This window comes from Pseudopipra pipra, chromosome W (genome assembly GCF_036250125.1).
Source record: "Pseudopipra pipra isolate bDixPip1 chromosome W, bDixPip1.hap1, whole genome shotgun sequence".
NCBI lineage: Eukaryota > Metazoa > Chordata > Aves > Passeriformes > Pipridae > Pseudopipra > Pseudopipra pipra.
This window is the reverse complement of record NC_087580.1, coordinates 13,751,552-13,768,154: the sequence shown is the minus strand read 5'-3', so window position 1 is coordinate 13,768,154 and position 16,603 is coordinate 13,751,552. Positions and strand designations below refer to the sequence as shown.

General features: G+C 50.3%; 1 protein-coding gene across 1 annotated transcript; it reads left to right on the top strand.

Annotated features, from left to right (window-relative positions):
- Positions 1-15,317: 15,317 nt before the first annotated feature.
- Positions 15,318-16,209, top strand: LOC135406113 (kelch-like protein 10). Its single transcript, XM_064640661.1, has 2 exons — positions 15,318-15,467; positions 15,997-16,209. Exons 1-2 carry the CDS (start codon positions 15,334-15,336, stop codon positions 16,199-16,201), a joined length of 339 nt encoding a protein of 112 aa, XP_064496731.1. The 5' UTR covers positions 15,318-15,333; the 3' UTR covers positions 16,202-16,209.
- Positions 16,210-16,603: the final 394 nt, after the last annotated feature.

Sequence of the window (16,603 nt, the reverse complement as noted above, 5' to 3'; positions counted from 1 at the left end):
ACAATTCAAACAATCAGAACATTATAAACTGCCGAAGCTCGCAATGACCCAGCACATCGCTTGCTCGGCTTCTTATACTTCTATTGTAAACCTTTTTAAAACCTTCTTATATTCCTATAGGGTAGTGCAACTTGGAGAAATAACTTTATTAACCTAGGGCCTTAACCTAACCGTGTATGAACTTATAACTTTTATTAATCTGAGGGTTTTATAACTAGGGAATTAAACTTTATTTAAAAAACAGGATAATCTTAGCAAAACTAAATTTTCTTAAAAGTGACCTTGTGGCTGAGGTAATGTTATTTTGTGAGGTGTTTTGTGTTTTAATATTTGACTAGTCAAACAACTCTTTTCATTCATTCACTCCTCTCATTCATTTTCATTCATCGGTGGCCACCTTCACTCACACATAAACATACACGCACATTTTACAGGCTGCTTCTTACCACATTGGTCATTTCCTAATGTAAACCTGGAACATAAACATAACTCTTTTCAAACTTCTGCGTTACTCTGGTTCCTGCTGCTGTGGGCATGTACTCGAATTTGGTTTTATACACTTGGAAGAATTCTGCTTAAGTTCTTTTCTTATAACTACACAGGCATAGCTCCCTCCCTATGTCACAAAATCTAGGGATCTCGTCCACTGTCCTGAAATCAAATCCTTTACCATGACAGGTGGCTTGGGAGAGACAAACGCCTGAGGTTTGTGCTGCTTTTCAGACCTGCTTCTTTCAGCACTGTCATAATTCAAAAATTGATAACATACATAGCTTTTTACAGATGTTCTTGCTGGCTACACAGATTCTCCCCCTTTTTGTTTTTATCTAGTATGTGTTTCAATGTGTGATGTGCCTTTTTAATAATTGTTTGTCTTATGGGTTAGTGTGGAATGCTTGTGATGTGAGAATTTTCCTATTTGATAGGAAGTAAAGCTGTATTATTATTATTGTTAATCCATTTTAGAGTACCAAGGTTGCTAAGCAACTAAATCATTGTGTTTTACACTCTTGTGCTTTGTCCAGTGGATGCTGTGGCAGTTATGTTTTGTGGATATGTATCTATGTGCATGTACATATTTCAATATGTCCAATTCAGAGATGTATATATTTGTTTGCTAGAATTCATTTGCCATTAACTCTCTAGGGTTAATGCTTTCCTGAGATGGCACGGGTGTGATTTCTTGACAGTGTGGGCATGCCCTGATAATGTCTGAGCTTTATTAATCGTTGTTTTGAATTGTCTCTTTAGAGAACGTGCATTCTGATGGAAAAACGAATGAGACAATTTTGTTTGCTTTAGAACTCTGGGTATGGTGTTAAACATTGCTGCTTTAGCAGCTTCTCAGTTTCTGTCAGTTATTGGCTCTGACCTGTCAGCATGTGATTTGTGTGTATTGTTTAGAAATCATACTTTCTGTGAATCACAGGAACCAAACAGAACGCATTTCAAACAACAGGTGAGGGTTAACAATATCTCAAAGAAACTAGGTTTCAAGACGGGGTATGAACCTTATAGTATAATAAACATAGTTACAACATTAAGGGTTGTTCAGAAATTTTTCCCAAGGCAACATGAATGGCAGTCAGTTCCAGAACCTGCACAGAGCCTTGGTTCACGGTCTGTAGTTCTCGTTCCCACTGTTCTGTGGCAGGATTTATTCAAGACATTGCAGTATTTTGTGTTTTTCCTGGATGCATCTGTGAAGGCTCTGAGACCTTTTACTGTTTCAGGTTTGCATCTGGTGTGGCTTTTAAAGGTAAATTACCGTTTTCTGCCCACAATCTGTGCTTAAGGAGATGGATTGAAATATTACCACCCAAACTTGCCAAGGCAGCTTGGGATCCTGCGTCCTCAGCTGGCATCCTATCCAAATTGTCCTTTGAAGCTGGACTGTTGACAAAAGGCAGGATCTCTTCTGTCCAATTCCCGCAGTCGTGCTCTGCCTTTAATGACAAGCTTTGCAAACATCTCATTAACAGTTTACACATTTTTTAGGTGGTGTGTGTGTGGCAGGAAGAGCCATTCTAGAACTAACAGTGGGCTTCTCTCAGTTTGATCCCACTGAACAATACTGCAAAGTCGGTACCTGCTGGGAATTAGGACTAGGCAGATTTGCCTTTCAGGATTTCTCCTGTTTTGTCTGCTTGTATCACCTTGGTACAATTTTCTAGCACTTGGTTTGCCTCTGCAGCCAGAGATTTGTCAGACTTTAGGTTGGAGTTCCCCTTTAGCAATACAAAGAGAGGGTGTAGGCCCCTTGTGGTTATGGTTAAAACAGGTTTTAAGCAATTGACAGCTCCCTGAGGCTTCTGCAACTCGTGTAAATATAAAGTGTTTTTTACCTCGAGCTGTAGCAGCTGTGGAGAACTTTTTTGCTGCGTGGATTCCTGTCCAGGGCAAGCCCAGAGTTGTGGTTGCTGGATCCTTCCTGAAACAATCTGAAGATCTGCATCTTGGACAATTTTGGTTAGAGCAGTAACAATGAATGGCAGTTCATTTCTTGTGGCCGTGGTTATCAATGTGTCCTCTGCATAATGATGTATCATGGCTGTTTGATACCTTGTCGGGTTACTTTGCATCTCCTGAGGAGGGACAGCCCAGCAGTGATTTTGCATAGGCTGTGCATTGTTCGTGGCCATGACGAGAGAGAAAAGTCTCTGGGCATCCCCATGGTGTATAAGGGTGGTAAAGGAATAGTTCTTTGAACCAGTTACCACTAGTGGCCAATTTCCTGGAAGCTTTATAGGTAGGGGCAGTCCAAGCTGCAAGGCTTCCGCATGTTTTTTGACTGCGTGTTCTGCTCTTAACATTTGCAGTGTTTTCCACCTGTCCCCTTTCTTGGGGGTGCAGAGTACATGGGTATTTTGGGGGCTGGTTATTGGCATATTGTGGCTTGCCTTAAGTTGTTTCCTCTCTTGCACATGAAAAGTGGTGCTACAAAGGAGTACAGCAAGCAGTACCCCCACAAGCAGTGCAATGCTTGCGACCTATCTCTTGCCTTGCTTATGGCACCCTTGGTACAACTCAGTCCATTCCCTGCTGCTAGGGTGCTTATGAAATGTTGCTATTAGAGGTCTCCAGGGGCAATCTTTCTGAGAGTGATCAGTGTCTCCACATCTAACACAACTACCTGTGTGTCTGACTTCTTTTTGTACTCTTAGCTGGGCATCTAAGGCTGCAGCTAAAAAGGCAGGTTGGTGCTTCTCAGAGCTAACTCTTTGGTAGGGTTGAACCAGTTCAGGAATGTTGCAATTTTCCCCTGCAGGAGGGGTCTGCAAGGCTCTTTCACAGCTTGTATTCCCCTCTTCAAGAGCCAATTGCTTATACAGCATCTCTCTGGCTTCATTGTATTCAACTTGCTTGTTTAAAGCAGACTGCAGCTGGTCTAAACATCTCAAATTTGGCTCAGTACAACCTTGTAACACTTTAATGGGGAACAGCTAATTAATTATCTTGGTTTGTAGTGAGAGTGTTTTTCATAGCTTTTAGGGCTTGCCTGGCTACTACGTCGCATATTTCTCTATGGTATTTAGATTGTGTATCTAATGAATTATAATTTGCATCCCCACTTAACTGGTGTGCTGTGACGCCTGTCTGTGGGTATTTAATATAAGCAGAGCAATTTTTCTGAAAGTCAGCTAACCAGACTGTATATTGGGTGTCACTAAGAACTATTTTCATTAGTTCTTTCCAGTAATATGTGGTGAAAAAATAGATGGAACTCAATGCCTCCAAATACTTGAAAGTTTTGGTTAAAGACATACCAGATTCTCTTACCAAATGCCTCAGATTCTCTGTAGCCCCATACAGGGGTTGACGCTGAGGGGACTGGCTTTGGCTAATATCGTTTGGGCACGCCTGAATATTATTCAAGCTTCCCACAGGAAGTGCCTCGTCTAGACATTGTTCCCACATGTTAGCTGACCTCCCCCCATTTGCCTTTTTGTTCCCTCCCGGTGGAACCATCCCCGGTGGAACTATCTGGGTTCCATCTTCCCCATCCCCCCACTCCTCCCCCCCTCCTTATTTCAACCCGGGTCTCCGTGGGGGCGTGGTGGTGGGCGGTGGGTTGGGGGCGGGGTTGCCTTCCCCTTTGTGTCTGTGGGTGGGGCGGGGCTGCGCTGGGGCCAGAAAAGACGGATCAGTGTCCGGTCCGTGCGGCAGGGAATATGGCTGCTGCCACGCTGAGACACAGGGTCGCTGTTCATTTGCAGCTTGGGGTAGTGAATATAGCGAGTCACGTCCCCCATGGCTGTGACAGAGCTCCCTGCATTGATCCCATGGGCGGGGATCTTGCATTTCGGCTTTGTTCTTTCCCAGCGACTCGGGGTCTCCCGGCTCCCGTCTCCCTGTATGTTCTGTGAGTTTCTATTACAATGTTGGTGGGTTACGCTGCTATCTGCAGTGTGGGCGGGGAGGGGGGGGGTGGGCGATACTGTTACAAGTTTGGTAATAGTTTGTACGTGTGTTTGGGTTCAGAATATGGTAAGATTTTAGCAATAAAGTTATTGTTTCAATGTCTCTGTGAGGTTTCTACGGAAACAGAGTGTTTTGTGTTACCCCAGGGAAAACAAAAGAGGGGACATAAAACAACCCCTCCCGCCGTGGATCGTTCTCTCCCGCGGTGTCTGTTCCTGGCACTGAGGGGGAGCGCGGGGGGAGCGCGATGGGGCCCGGACACGTCTACAGAAATTCCAAGAGGGCCGGGCTGGGCTGGCCCAGGGGAAGGGAAGGAAGGGAAAGCGAAGGGAAGGGGCGTCCCAGGCAGGGAAGGGGCGTCCCAGACCCCCCTTCTCCGCATTCCCGCGCTGGGCCCTTCTGCCGCCGCAGCCCCAGCGCCATGGCCATGGCCCCGGGCAGCCACTGCCTCGTCCTCCTCCTCCTCCTCCTCCTGGGCATCCTGGGGGCCCCGGCGCTGGGAAGACGTGGTGATAGACAGATACTATATCCCCAAAATCTGCCTGCGGGAGGCGCAGATGGGGGATTTCATTCGCTAGCACTACAATGGGACCTTTAAAGATGGCAAAAAGTTTGACTCCAGGTATCGCCCGCGGCTCTGTGCCGGCTGCATGCGGGGGGCAGCTGCGGCGGGACCCTGCATGTCTCCTCCAGCCCCCACCCGCATCCCGGGGCGGGCGGGCAGCTGCGGGGACCCCGCATGCATCCCCCAGCCCCAGGACAGGGGCAGCCAGGCCAGGGCAGGCAGCTGCCCGCTCCAGACAGTGCCCAGATCCCCCCCAAGAAAGGCTTTTGATGGATGCTGGGGTGAGCACATGGACCCGGGGAGCCCTGTACACGTGTCAGCCTGGGGGGGCCTCAAGCAAAGCCTCAACCCAGGCTGCAGCCCCTTCCCCCAGCCCCTGCCCGGCTGCCCTGTGTGATGGTTTCAGTCTAGGCCTTCCTGGAAACCAGCTTGTAACCAGGAAGGAACTAGGAGGGTGACCAAGGAAGTATTCCATGCTATTCCTTTACGTAACCCAGGGTATAAATAAGGCATTGATAAGAGAGTTCGCTCTCTTTCCTCTCCGGCGAGGTTCGAGAACGGTGGGTCCCTGTTTCGGTTGGGCTTATCTGGAGCCGAGGCCTACAGTGACTGCCGTTATCTGCCACGCGTGAGGGGAGAGCCAAGGACCGTGTCTGGCCATCCTGCCTGTTCGAAGGGAAGTGGTGAGACTTTTGCTAGTTTGCCTTCGACTGGCTGTTTGACTTGTTCGGTCCTTGCCCCTTTTTGTCCTTCTCCTTTTTTTTTCCCCTCCCCCCCCCTTCCCCCCCCGGTGTGTGGTATTCCCCTTTCGTGTATCTGTCTTATATATAAATATACATATATATATATACATATTTTTTGCTATAGCTTTGGCTGCTTGGTTTTTCTTCTTTTCCCTCTCTGGGAGGCGGGTCCTTGTTGTCGAGTTTCGGGGGACTTGGCAGGAAGCCAACTCGAAACTTGTACAACATTTTTTGGTGTCAGAAGTGGGATATTTTGGTTAAGTTTGGCTTGTTTTGATAAACATTTTCCAGGAAGACAGCTAAGCTCGGTGTTGTTTTGCAAGCCAATCTATTGTTTTGGGAACAGGTCTGGGAACACTGCCAGAGTCTGGGAAAACAGCCAAGGAAACTTTGTTTATATAAAACAAAAGTTTGTTTTGGGATCAAGAAGAAATAATAACAAAAAGCAATGGCTATTTCATTAATTTGTCTTATAATTCTAGCCGTCTTTACACCTGTGTTAGGCTACTCTATAGGGAGACGTCCAGACCTTGAGGATGGATGGAACGAATTGCTTCCATCCTTTAATTTTGACATCGAAGGTTTGGTAAAGGAGATCCCCATGGTTAAAATCGGCTCTAATTACTATATAAATCTTATTGCAACAGTACTGTCATTGATAAAGGTACTGGAAGTGCTCCTTAAACTTGGAAGAATGGGGTTCCGTTGCTCTCCCTCTTGTAGGAAAGATCACACCTCAAAGGGATTCGCTGGAACTTTGGAAAGGGCTGCAGACAGGCCAGTCCCCGGGTGGCATGGAGCTTGGGGAGATTTCGGTAGATTAGTAGGACGTGTGTCACCCCCCATTAATTGGGAGTTCACACCAGAACAAATGTTTGATTCTGGTGAGATGGCCCACTGTTTGGCAGAAGGGTGTTTTTCCTACAAAGATCCGAATATGCAATTCTCCGCTTTGTGCTGGGGCCTGGCTAATGCTTATCGAGCTGCCATAGACCACCTTCAGAGGGCTAAGGTCGACACAGAGACCCAAACCACGCCACTTGAAACCAGTGATGTCCCTATTAGGTCCACAGAAGTTGGGGTCCAAACACAACTTGAAGTCAATGACATTTCTACTAAGTCCACTAGAACCGGGACTCAAGCTAAGAACCGGAAGATCATCATTGCCCCTATAAAGAAGAAGAAGACGTGGGTAAGGGAGATCGAGGAACTTACGGACCCATCTCCGCAACCAGAACGCACAGAAGAAAGAGAAGAAGAAGAAGAAGGAACAGAGGATGTAGTGAACGAAGGAGCGGCAGCAATGGGAGAAGGAGCAACAGCAAGTGATGAAGGCGCGACTGCGAGAGAGGAAGAAGTGGTTGTGACTGAGGAAGGAGCGATTGGAAGAGAAGAAGCAGCTACCAGAGAGGAAGAAACGGCTACACGGGAAGGAGCACATCCAAAAGAACTAGGGGCACGCCCAAAGGAATACAGAACAGCACCAAGAGAAAAGAAAGCAACAGCACAAATGGCCGGTGGTATATTGTCGCTTGATGATTTATATCCCGACTACAAATTCAGTGTTACAAAGGACGCAAAGAAGGAGCCAAAGCATCCCCCTCAATTGGAGGGGGAATTATCTCTACCCCTCCAGACCCAACCTTCTCTTGGAGGTGTGGATGATTGGAAGAAGCCCTTATCTTGGCACCCGAGAGACTACTCGCTACCTCCACCGGCTGGGTATCGTGAACGACGTAGAAGTCCATCTCCACGGCGTGAACGACGTAGAAGTCCATCTCCACGGCGTGAACGACGTAGAAGTCCATCTCCACGGCGTGAATGACGTAGAAGTTCATCTCCGCGGCGTGAACGACGTAGGAGTCCGTCCCCACGGTATGAACGGCGTAGAAGTCCATCTCCACGCCATGAACAACATAGAAGCTTATCCCCATGGCATGCCCAGTCTCCATCTCCACGTGAGAGATACAGGGAGGAGGCAGGAGCGGTTCCACGTAAGAGCGGAAGAGTAAAGAGGGAGGTAGAAAAGATTCTACGTGGGAGAGATGGACAAGAAATAATGCGAGAAAGCGAAATTATACAATCACTGACCACAAGAGAGCTTAGAGATTTACGGAGAGATTATATGCGCTTGCCTGGTGAACAAATCCTCGCCTGGCTGGTGCGATGCTGGGACAAGGGAGCTGATAGTCACATAATTGAAGGTGACGAAGCACGACAACTGGGATCCATTGCCCGAGACCCTAAGATAGAACAAGAAATGGGAAGGGAGAAAACGGCATCCAGTCTTTGGCTCCAAATTCTTCATGCTGTGAGGGCGAAATACCCGTTTAAGGAGTCCCTGAAGAGTTCTTCGAGAAGGTGGAGGACTGCGGAAGAAGGCATCCAATACCTGCGGGAATTGGCCATGCAGGAAATTGTCTACTCTGATCCAGAATATTATGACATCCAAGTTCCCGAGAATGTTCCTTGCACACAACCAGTGTGGAAGAAGGTAATTCAAGGTGCCCCTAAACCATATAGGTATTGCTTGATAACCGCATATCATCCAAAGATGGATGAACCAAGTGTGGACACCATGTGTGCTTGGATGAGGAGCATAGAGGAAAATCTGGAAGACCCCTTCGACCCTCTATACCGACACCCCTATGATAGGGAAAGAATGGAGAGAGATTATGAATATTCCAGATATGAGGACGACCTTAGAGACAGAGAGGACAGAAGGTATAGAGATTACCAGGAAAGGCCAATGGGAAGATCATGGCGGGACCGACAAAGACGACCTCGGCCTAGACCTCGATCCTGGTCTCGATCTCGCTCACGGTCCCTGTCATTCACAAGTCAAAGGAAAGAGAACTCTAAGCGTTGGCCACGTAACCAACTATGGGCATACCTTCGTAGTAAAGGAGAAAACATGAAGAAGTGGGATGGTGAACCCACTTTTAAGCTTGAAGCTAGAGTGAGGGAGCTGAAGCGAAAGAAGACTGACAAGAAAGTTGTCTATGTAGTAGACGGAGATTTCTTAGAAAAGAAACTGCGATCGCCGAAACACGAGAAGATGGAGGTCCACTTCGACAACGGTAAAAAGTCTAAGAAGTCGAAGTCAAACTCTGACGACGAATGCTCTGATCAAGACCAGTAGAGGGGCCCTGCCTTCTGCCAGGAGAAGGAGAGGGACCAAGAAGATAACCGAGTTTACTGGGCTGTGTGGGTTCGATGGCCTGGCACATCGGATCCTCAGAGATACCAGGCCTTGATAGATACTGGAGCCCAGTGTACTGTAATGCCTTTGGAGTATAAGAGTACCGAGACTGTTACTATTTCTGGAGTGACTGGAGGGTCTCAAGAATTGTCAGTAGTAGAGGCAGACATGAGCTTGACGGGAGACCAATGGGAAAAGCGTCCCATTGTGACGGGGCCAGAAGCCCCTTGCATCCTTGGTATGGACTACTTAAGGAGAGGATACTTCAAGGACCCGAAAGGGTACCGGTGGGCTTTTGGTATAGCCTCGGTGATTGAAGAGGAGTCCAAGCAATTGTCTGCCCTTCCTGGCCTCTCAGAAGACCCTTCCATTGTAGGATTACTGCGAGTTAAAGATCAAGAAGTGCCAATAGCCACAACAACTGTGCACAGACGACAGTATCGGACAAACCGAGATGCTGTGATCCCTATCCACAAAATGATCCGGAAGTTGGAGAGCCAAGGGGTGGTCAGCAGAACCCATTCACCCTTCAACAGCCCCATCTGGCCTGTGCGTAAATCCGATGGAGAGTGGAGACTGACTGTGGACTATCGTGGCTTAAATGAAGTTACGCCACCGTTGAGTGCTGCAGTGCCAGATATGTTGGAGCTCCAATACGAGTTGGAGTCCAAGACAGCAAAGTGGTACGCCACCATCGACATAGCCAACGCGTTTTTCTCCATTCCTTTAGCGGCAGAGTGCAGGCCACAGTTTGCTTTCACCTGGAGGGGCATTCAATACACCTGGAATCGACTGCCCCAGGGGTGGAAACACAGTCCAACCATCTGCCATGGACTGATCCAGGCCACACTAGAGAAGGGTAAGGCTCCCGAACACATCCAGTACATCGATGACATCATTGTATGGGGGGATACAGCAGAAGAGGTTTTCAAAAAAGGACAGACGATCATCCAGATTCTCCTCGAGGCCGGTTTCGCTATCAAGAAGAGCAAAGTCAAGGGACCTGCCCGAGAGATCCAATTCCTAGGGGTGAAATGGCAAGATGGACGACGCCAGATACCAACAGACATAATCAACAAGATTGTAGCAATGGCTCCCCCCACAAACAAGAAAGAAACCCAAGCTTTTCTGGGAGCAATAGGTTTCTGGAGGATGCATATCCCAGAATACAGTCAGATTGTGAGCCCTCTTTACTTTGTGACCCGTAAAAAGAACAATTTCCAGTGGGGTCCTGAGCAACAACAAGCTTTCAGGCAGATCAAGCAAGAAATTGCACATGCCGTGGCTCTTGGACCAGTTAGAACGGGACCAGATGTAAAGAATGTACTCTACTCTGCAGCTGGAGATAAAGGTCCCTCCTGGAGCCTCTGGCAAAAGGTGCCTGGCGAGACACGAGGGCGACCACTGGGTTTCTGGAGCCGAAGCTACAGAGGTTCTGAGGCTAATTACACCCCTGTGGAAAAGGAAATCTTAGCGGCGTATGAAGGTATACGAGCAGCTACAGAGGTAATTGGTACTGAAGCACAGCTCTTCCTGGCACCCCGATTACCAGTCTTGAGCTGGATGTTCAAAGGGAAGGTACCCCCTACGCATCATGCCACTGATGCCACATGGAGCAAGTGGATAGCCTTGATTACGCAGCGTGTACGATTGGGAAGCTCAAATCGCCCTGGAATTCTGGAGGTTATCACAAATTGGCCTGAAGGTGGGAACTTCAGTCTGGCAGAAGAAGAAGAAGAGCCAGTGAGCCGAGCTGAAGAAGCTCCGCCATTTGATCAGCTGCCAGATGAAGAAAGGTGTTATGCCCTTTTCACTGATGGTTCTTGCCGTATTGTAGGAAGGAACCGGAAGTGGAAAGCAGCCGTTTGGAGTCCCACCCGACGAGTGGCAGAAGCTACTGAGGGTCAAGGCGGGTCGAGTCAATTTGCAGAGCTCAAAGCCGTCCAATTGGCCCTGGACATCGCCGAACGAGAAGGATGGCCGAGACTCTACCTCTACACAGACTCGTGGATGATAGCCAATGCTCTATGGGGATGGTTAGACCGATGGAAGAAGATGAACTGGAGGCGTGGAGGAAAACCCATCTGGGCTGCTGACTTGTGGCAGGACATCGCTGCCAGAGCGAAGAGTCTGAATGTGAGAGTCCACCATGTAGATGCCCATGTGTCCAAGAAGCAAGCTAATGAAGAACATAATAACAACAGAGAAGCGGACCGAGCTGCACAGATAGGGGTGTCACAAGTAGACCTAGACTGGCAGCAGAAGGGAGAGCTGTTTCTGGCTCGATGGGCCCATGATGCTTCCGGTCATCAAGGCCGAGATGCCACCCACAGATGGGCACGAGACCGAGGGGTGGATTTAACCATGGATATCATTTCTGAAGTTATCCATGATTGCGAGACCTGTGCCGCTATTAAGCAGGCGAAAAGACTGAAGCCCCTGTGGTATGGTGGACGTTGGGAGAAGTATAAGTATGGAGAGGCCTGGCAGATTGATTACATCACATTGCCACAGACCCACCAAGGTAAACGCTATGTGCTTACCATGGTGGAAGCAACCACCGGATGGTTAGAAACATATTCGGTACCGCATGCAACAGCCCGAAACACCATCCTAGGCCTTGAGAAGCAGGTCCTGTGGAGACATGGCACTCCAGAGCGAATTGAGTCAGACAACGGGACTCATTTCAAAAACAGTCTAGTGGCCACTTGGGCACAGGAGCATGGTATTGAATGGGTATATCACATTCCATATCATGCACCTGCTGCAGGAAAAGTAGAAAGGTGTAATGGACTGTTGAAGACGACTCTAAAGGCACTAGGTGGGGGAACTTACAAAAATTGGGACAAGAATTTAGCCAAGGCCACCTGGCTAGTCAACACCCGAGGCTCTGTCAACCGAGCTGGTCCTGCCCAAGCAGAGTCCCTCCACACTGTAGATGGAGACAAAGTTCCAGCGATCCATCTAAAAGGTATGTTAGGTAAGGCCGTTTGGATCACTCCTCCCTCAGGCCAAGACAAACCCATTCGTGGGATTGTCTTTGCTCAAGGGCCTGGATATACTTGGTGGGTTATGAGGAAGGATGGAGAGGTCCAATGTGTGCCTCAAGGAAACCTAAGCCTGGGAAAAAACTAATTCTGTGCCTTGAGTTGTATTTTACAGGAGACAAGACACCAGACGGAAAAAAAAAGAGAGAGACCCAAACAAAGCTGATACGAGAATCTAAGGATGGCCGATGATGACACAGCCCAAACCAATGAGCCAGCCCTAAACCGGAACTGTGATTATGATGAAAGGGCCAAGAACACAAATCGAGTTGCTGGTGGTGCTGATCTTCAATGACAGACGACAACCTTCGAGAAAAAATAAACATGGACTATATATATATATGTGTATATGTGCGGGATAGAGACAAACACAATATACAGGTGTTACGTAAAGAAATAGTATGGAATAAGGGGTGGAGAATGTGATGGTTTCAGTCTAGGCCTTCCTGGAAACCAGCTTGTAACCAGGAAGGAACTAGGAGGGTGACCAAGGAAGTATTCCATGCTATTCCTTTACGTAACCCAGGGTATAAATAAGGCATTGATAAGAGAGTTCGCTCTCTTTCCTCTCCGGCGAGGTTCGAGAACGGTGGGTCCCTGTTTCGGTTGGGCTTATCTGGAGCCGAGGCCTACAGTGACTGCCGTTATCTGCCACGCGTGAGGGGAGAGCCAAGGACCGTGTCTGGCCATCCTGCCTGTTCGAAGGGAAGTGGTGAGACTTTTGCTAGTTTGCCTTCGACTGGCTGTTTGACTTGTTCGGTCCTTGCCCCTTTTTGTCCTTCTCCTTTTTTTTTCCCCTCCCCCCCCCTTCCCCCCCCGGTGTGTGGTATTCCCCTTTCGTGTATCTGTCTTATATATAAATATACATATATATATATACATATTTTTTGCTATAGCTTTGGCTGCTTGGTTTTTCTTCTTTTCCCTCTCTGGGAGGCGGGTCCTTGTTGTCGAGTTTCGGGGGACTTGGCAGGAAGCCAACTCGAAACTTGTACACCCTGTTGTGTCCCCCAGCTCCCCCCAGCCCCTCGGGGAGCCTGGCATGCCCTCAGCTCTACAGTGCCGTGCGGGAGCCTGTCCCGGGCACAGGCAGGATTTGGCCCTAAGTGGGACGTTCTGCACTCAGGAACATGTATCTGCTTGTGCTGCACAGGCAGGAAAACACTTAAAGCACTTTGAGACGTGGCAGTGGAGAAACCTTTCATTACCCCAGAGGCTTTGCTCCACTCAGTGTCCCTTGGCCCCGCATCCCTCCTGCTCTGCCCACACTGGCTGGGACCCGAGCCTGGGGCAGCCCCTGGTTTGCAGCACCGTGAGCAGGGGGAGAACCGGGGACACAGAAACAAGGGGATTAAGGACTTCGATTTACCTGAGATGTCTCCACTTACTTCTTAGAGTTTTTCGAGATCTAAAAATAAAAACAAATCTGCAGTTTAAAAATGAGGCCGGGACGTTGTCTTTCCTCCTTGCTGCACAAAGCTCCAATGTGCCATATGCAAAATGGTTTGGAAGCAGCAGGAAGCCTGGGAGCTGCTGGCCTTCAGCCCAGCTCTGTGGGTGAGACCTGGGGAGGCAGCTGATGGGTTCTGGAGGTGCAGGGTCAAGCTGGAGCCCTCACCAGTGCTGCAGGGGGCAGCTGCCCCCCAACAGCGCAGGATTGAGCCCATCAGGATGCGTGTTTTTGAGCTGTGGATTCTGCCTGCAGCACAGAGGCTCATGGGCTGTGGTGGGCTACCTGCACCTCGGGGAGGGGGCAGCCCTGTCCCCCCACTCTGCCCCCCCCAGCAGCTTTGGGAGCTTCATCCTTTTTTGCACCTCTGACGGGCCTGTCCCTTTGCCCCAGCCATGACCGAGGGGCCACAGTGGCCGGCGTGGTGGGCGTGGGGCGACTGATCACCGGCATGGACAGGGGTCTGCAGGGCATGTGCGTGAACGAGCGGCGTCACCTGGGCCCCACCTGGGCTACGGCAGCATCGGCGTGGGTAAGGGGCCACGGCACGGAGGGATGGAGGGGGCAACCCCCCTGGGGCTGCTGTCAGCAGGGACAGGGCTCCAGTGCCCACCTGGCAGCTCCACGGCCAGGGCAAGTGGTGCTGAAGCAGGGCTTCCCTGCAGCTTGGCCACCCCCTGCTCCCGGAGGGTCCGGAGGATCCCCCGCACTCACTCGGGCTGCCGGATCCGGACCGTGGCTTTCTCCAGCTCGGGCACCTGCGGGCAGAGCAGAGACCCCGCTCGGTGCCGCCCTGGTGGGACCGAGGAGCCTCCAGTGCCCTCCTGGCCGCGCTCCCCCGCCCAGCCCCGGGGCCGCCGCTGCCCCAGCCCGGGCTCCCGGCCCGCGGACCCCGCTCACCATCGCTCCCGCTCCGCTCCCGCCGGGCCGCGCAGCCGCGGGGCGGGGCCGGGGGGGCTAGACCGGAACGCGGCCGCGGGGCCGGGGGGGACTCGGGGCGTGCTCGGGTTAGGGGGTGCGGGGGGACCCCCCGTGCCCCGGCTGCGCCTCCGCCCGGCGCCCGCAGCAGCGCGGGGCGGGACCGGCGGTTTCGTTTCTGCCGCAGCGAGCGGGGAGGGCGAAACAGAAAGGAAAGATTCCAATAAAGAAGCCGCGGGCAAGGGCGCCCGGCACTGAACCGCCCCGCAGCGCCGGGGACGCGGAGTCGCGGAACCCTGTGCGGGAAATGCCCGCAGAGAACCGTCCCCCAGCACTGCCAAGGCCACCACTAACCCATGTCCCCAAGAGCCACACGGCTTTTAAACCTGGACAGGGATGAGGACGCCACCGCTGCTGCCCTGGGCAGCTGTGCCAGGGCTGGACAGCCCTTTTGGGGAAAAAACTTTCCCAAGAGCCAAACTAAATCTCCCCTGGCACACCTCAAATGACAAATCAGGGGCAGTGGGTGCGACTTCAGCACTGACAGGAGCTGGGCTGTGCCTCAGCTTCCTCCTGGGTGAGGTGGCACAAGGCACTTCAGCAGCAGTCAGTGCCCACCTTTTGGGACTTTTACACTCTGGCAAAATAATACTGAGGATTATTTATTATTATTCATTATTATTATGCTGGGGGATCACACAGACGATTTTGCTCCAAGCAACCATTAACATTGTGCAGGCCCGGGGTTCAGCAGAACCTGGGCCGAGGGGAAGTGAAGGCGCCGGGCAACCAGGGAATGTTGGGCCTGGGTCACCCCTGTGGTTGTGATGTCATCACGGGTCACAATCCAGAGCCAGCGAGTGGGTTCAGCACTGGATGTTTCCAGGCAACACCAGTGTTCACACACGTCAGTGAGGTCCACTGCCTCTGACTGCAGCGTGGGAGATAGCACCAGAAAGAAGTCATCCTCCAACGTAGAGAGGGAGATGAGCGGAAGGAATTGGAGCATTGCCAACGAGCTCCGCCTTGAAGGCACATTCTGTGATGTCATCATAAGAGTTAACGGAGTGGAATTCAAGGCTCACAAGCTCATCCTCTCTTGTCAAAGTACCTACTTCAGGTCAGTATTGGAAACACAAGGATTTATTTACAAGGGCCTGGAGTGACAGGACAAGGGGTAATGGCGTCACACTGACAGAGGTTTATATTAGATAGTTGGAAAAAATTCCTCCCTGTGAGGGTGGTGAGGTCCTGGCACAGGTTGCCCAGAGAAGCTGTGACTGCCCCATCTCTGGAAGTGTCCAAGAAAGACCAGGTTGGATGGGGCATGGAGCAACCTGGTCTAGTGGAAGGAGTTCCTACCCATGGCAGGGGTTGGAATGGGATAATCCTTAAGGTCCCCTCCAACCCAGGCCATTTTGTGATTTTGTGATTCCTGTGGAAACATGGGGGTCGTTCACCCTGGTGCTCCCTGTCCCCAGCCAGAGGCTTTATCTCCTTTTTCAAACAACCAGCAAGTAAAACATTAATTAATAAACTATGGGGCCTCCCAGCAGGGCTCCTGTCAGTGCCTAAACTGTTGCCCTGGGAGTTCGGGAAACACAGGGGACCCAAGGACAGGATTTAATGCAGCAGTGCTGTGTTTTCAGGACTCTGTTTACCAGCACAGACAAGATGGTCTATGAAATCCCCGGTGTTTCAGCTGAAATGATGGGTCTCATCATCGATTACGCCTACACTGAGACAGTACCGATCACGGAGGACAACGTTGAGAGTTTGCTGGCTGCAGCCGACCAGTTCGGCGTCAAGGGCATCGTCAACCTGTGCTCCGAGTTCCTCATTTCCCGGCTGTGATTTGAGAACTGTAGCAGACGCAGTCCTTGTATAACAAGGAAATAAAGGCTCCTCGTGTGATGGTGAACAAAGAGGCTTTATTTCAAACTCGGCGCGGTTTTATTCCTTAACACCATGTGCCTTCTTTAACCAACTAGGTTTCCTATCTCGGGGCATGCTCTCTTGGCTTCTCTGCCTCGGCACATCCCTTGTTCCTTAGACACGCCTTCCCACACCACCCCTCTCCTAATTATCTAAAAGAAGTCACAAAAACAGTGTAAACAACAGTGCAAACAACAATTCAAACAATCAGAACATTATAAACTGCCGAAGCTCGCAATGACCCAGCACATCGCTTGCTCGGCTTCTTATACTTCTATTGTAAACCTTTTTAAAACCTTCTTATATTCCTATAGGGTAGTG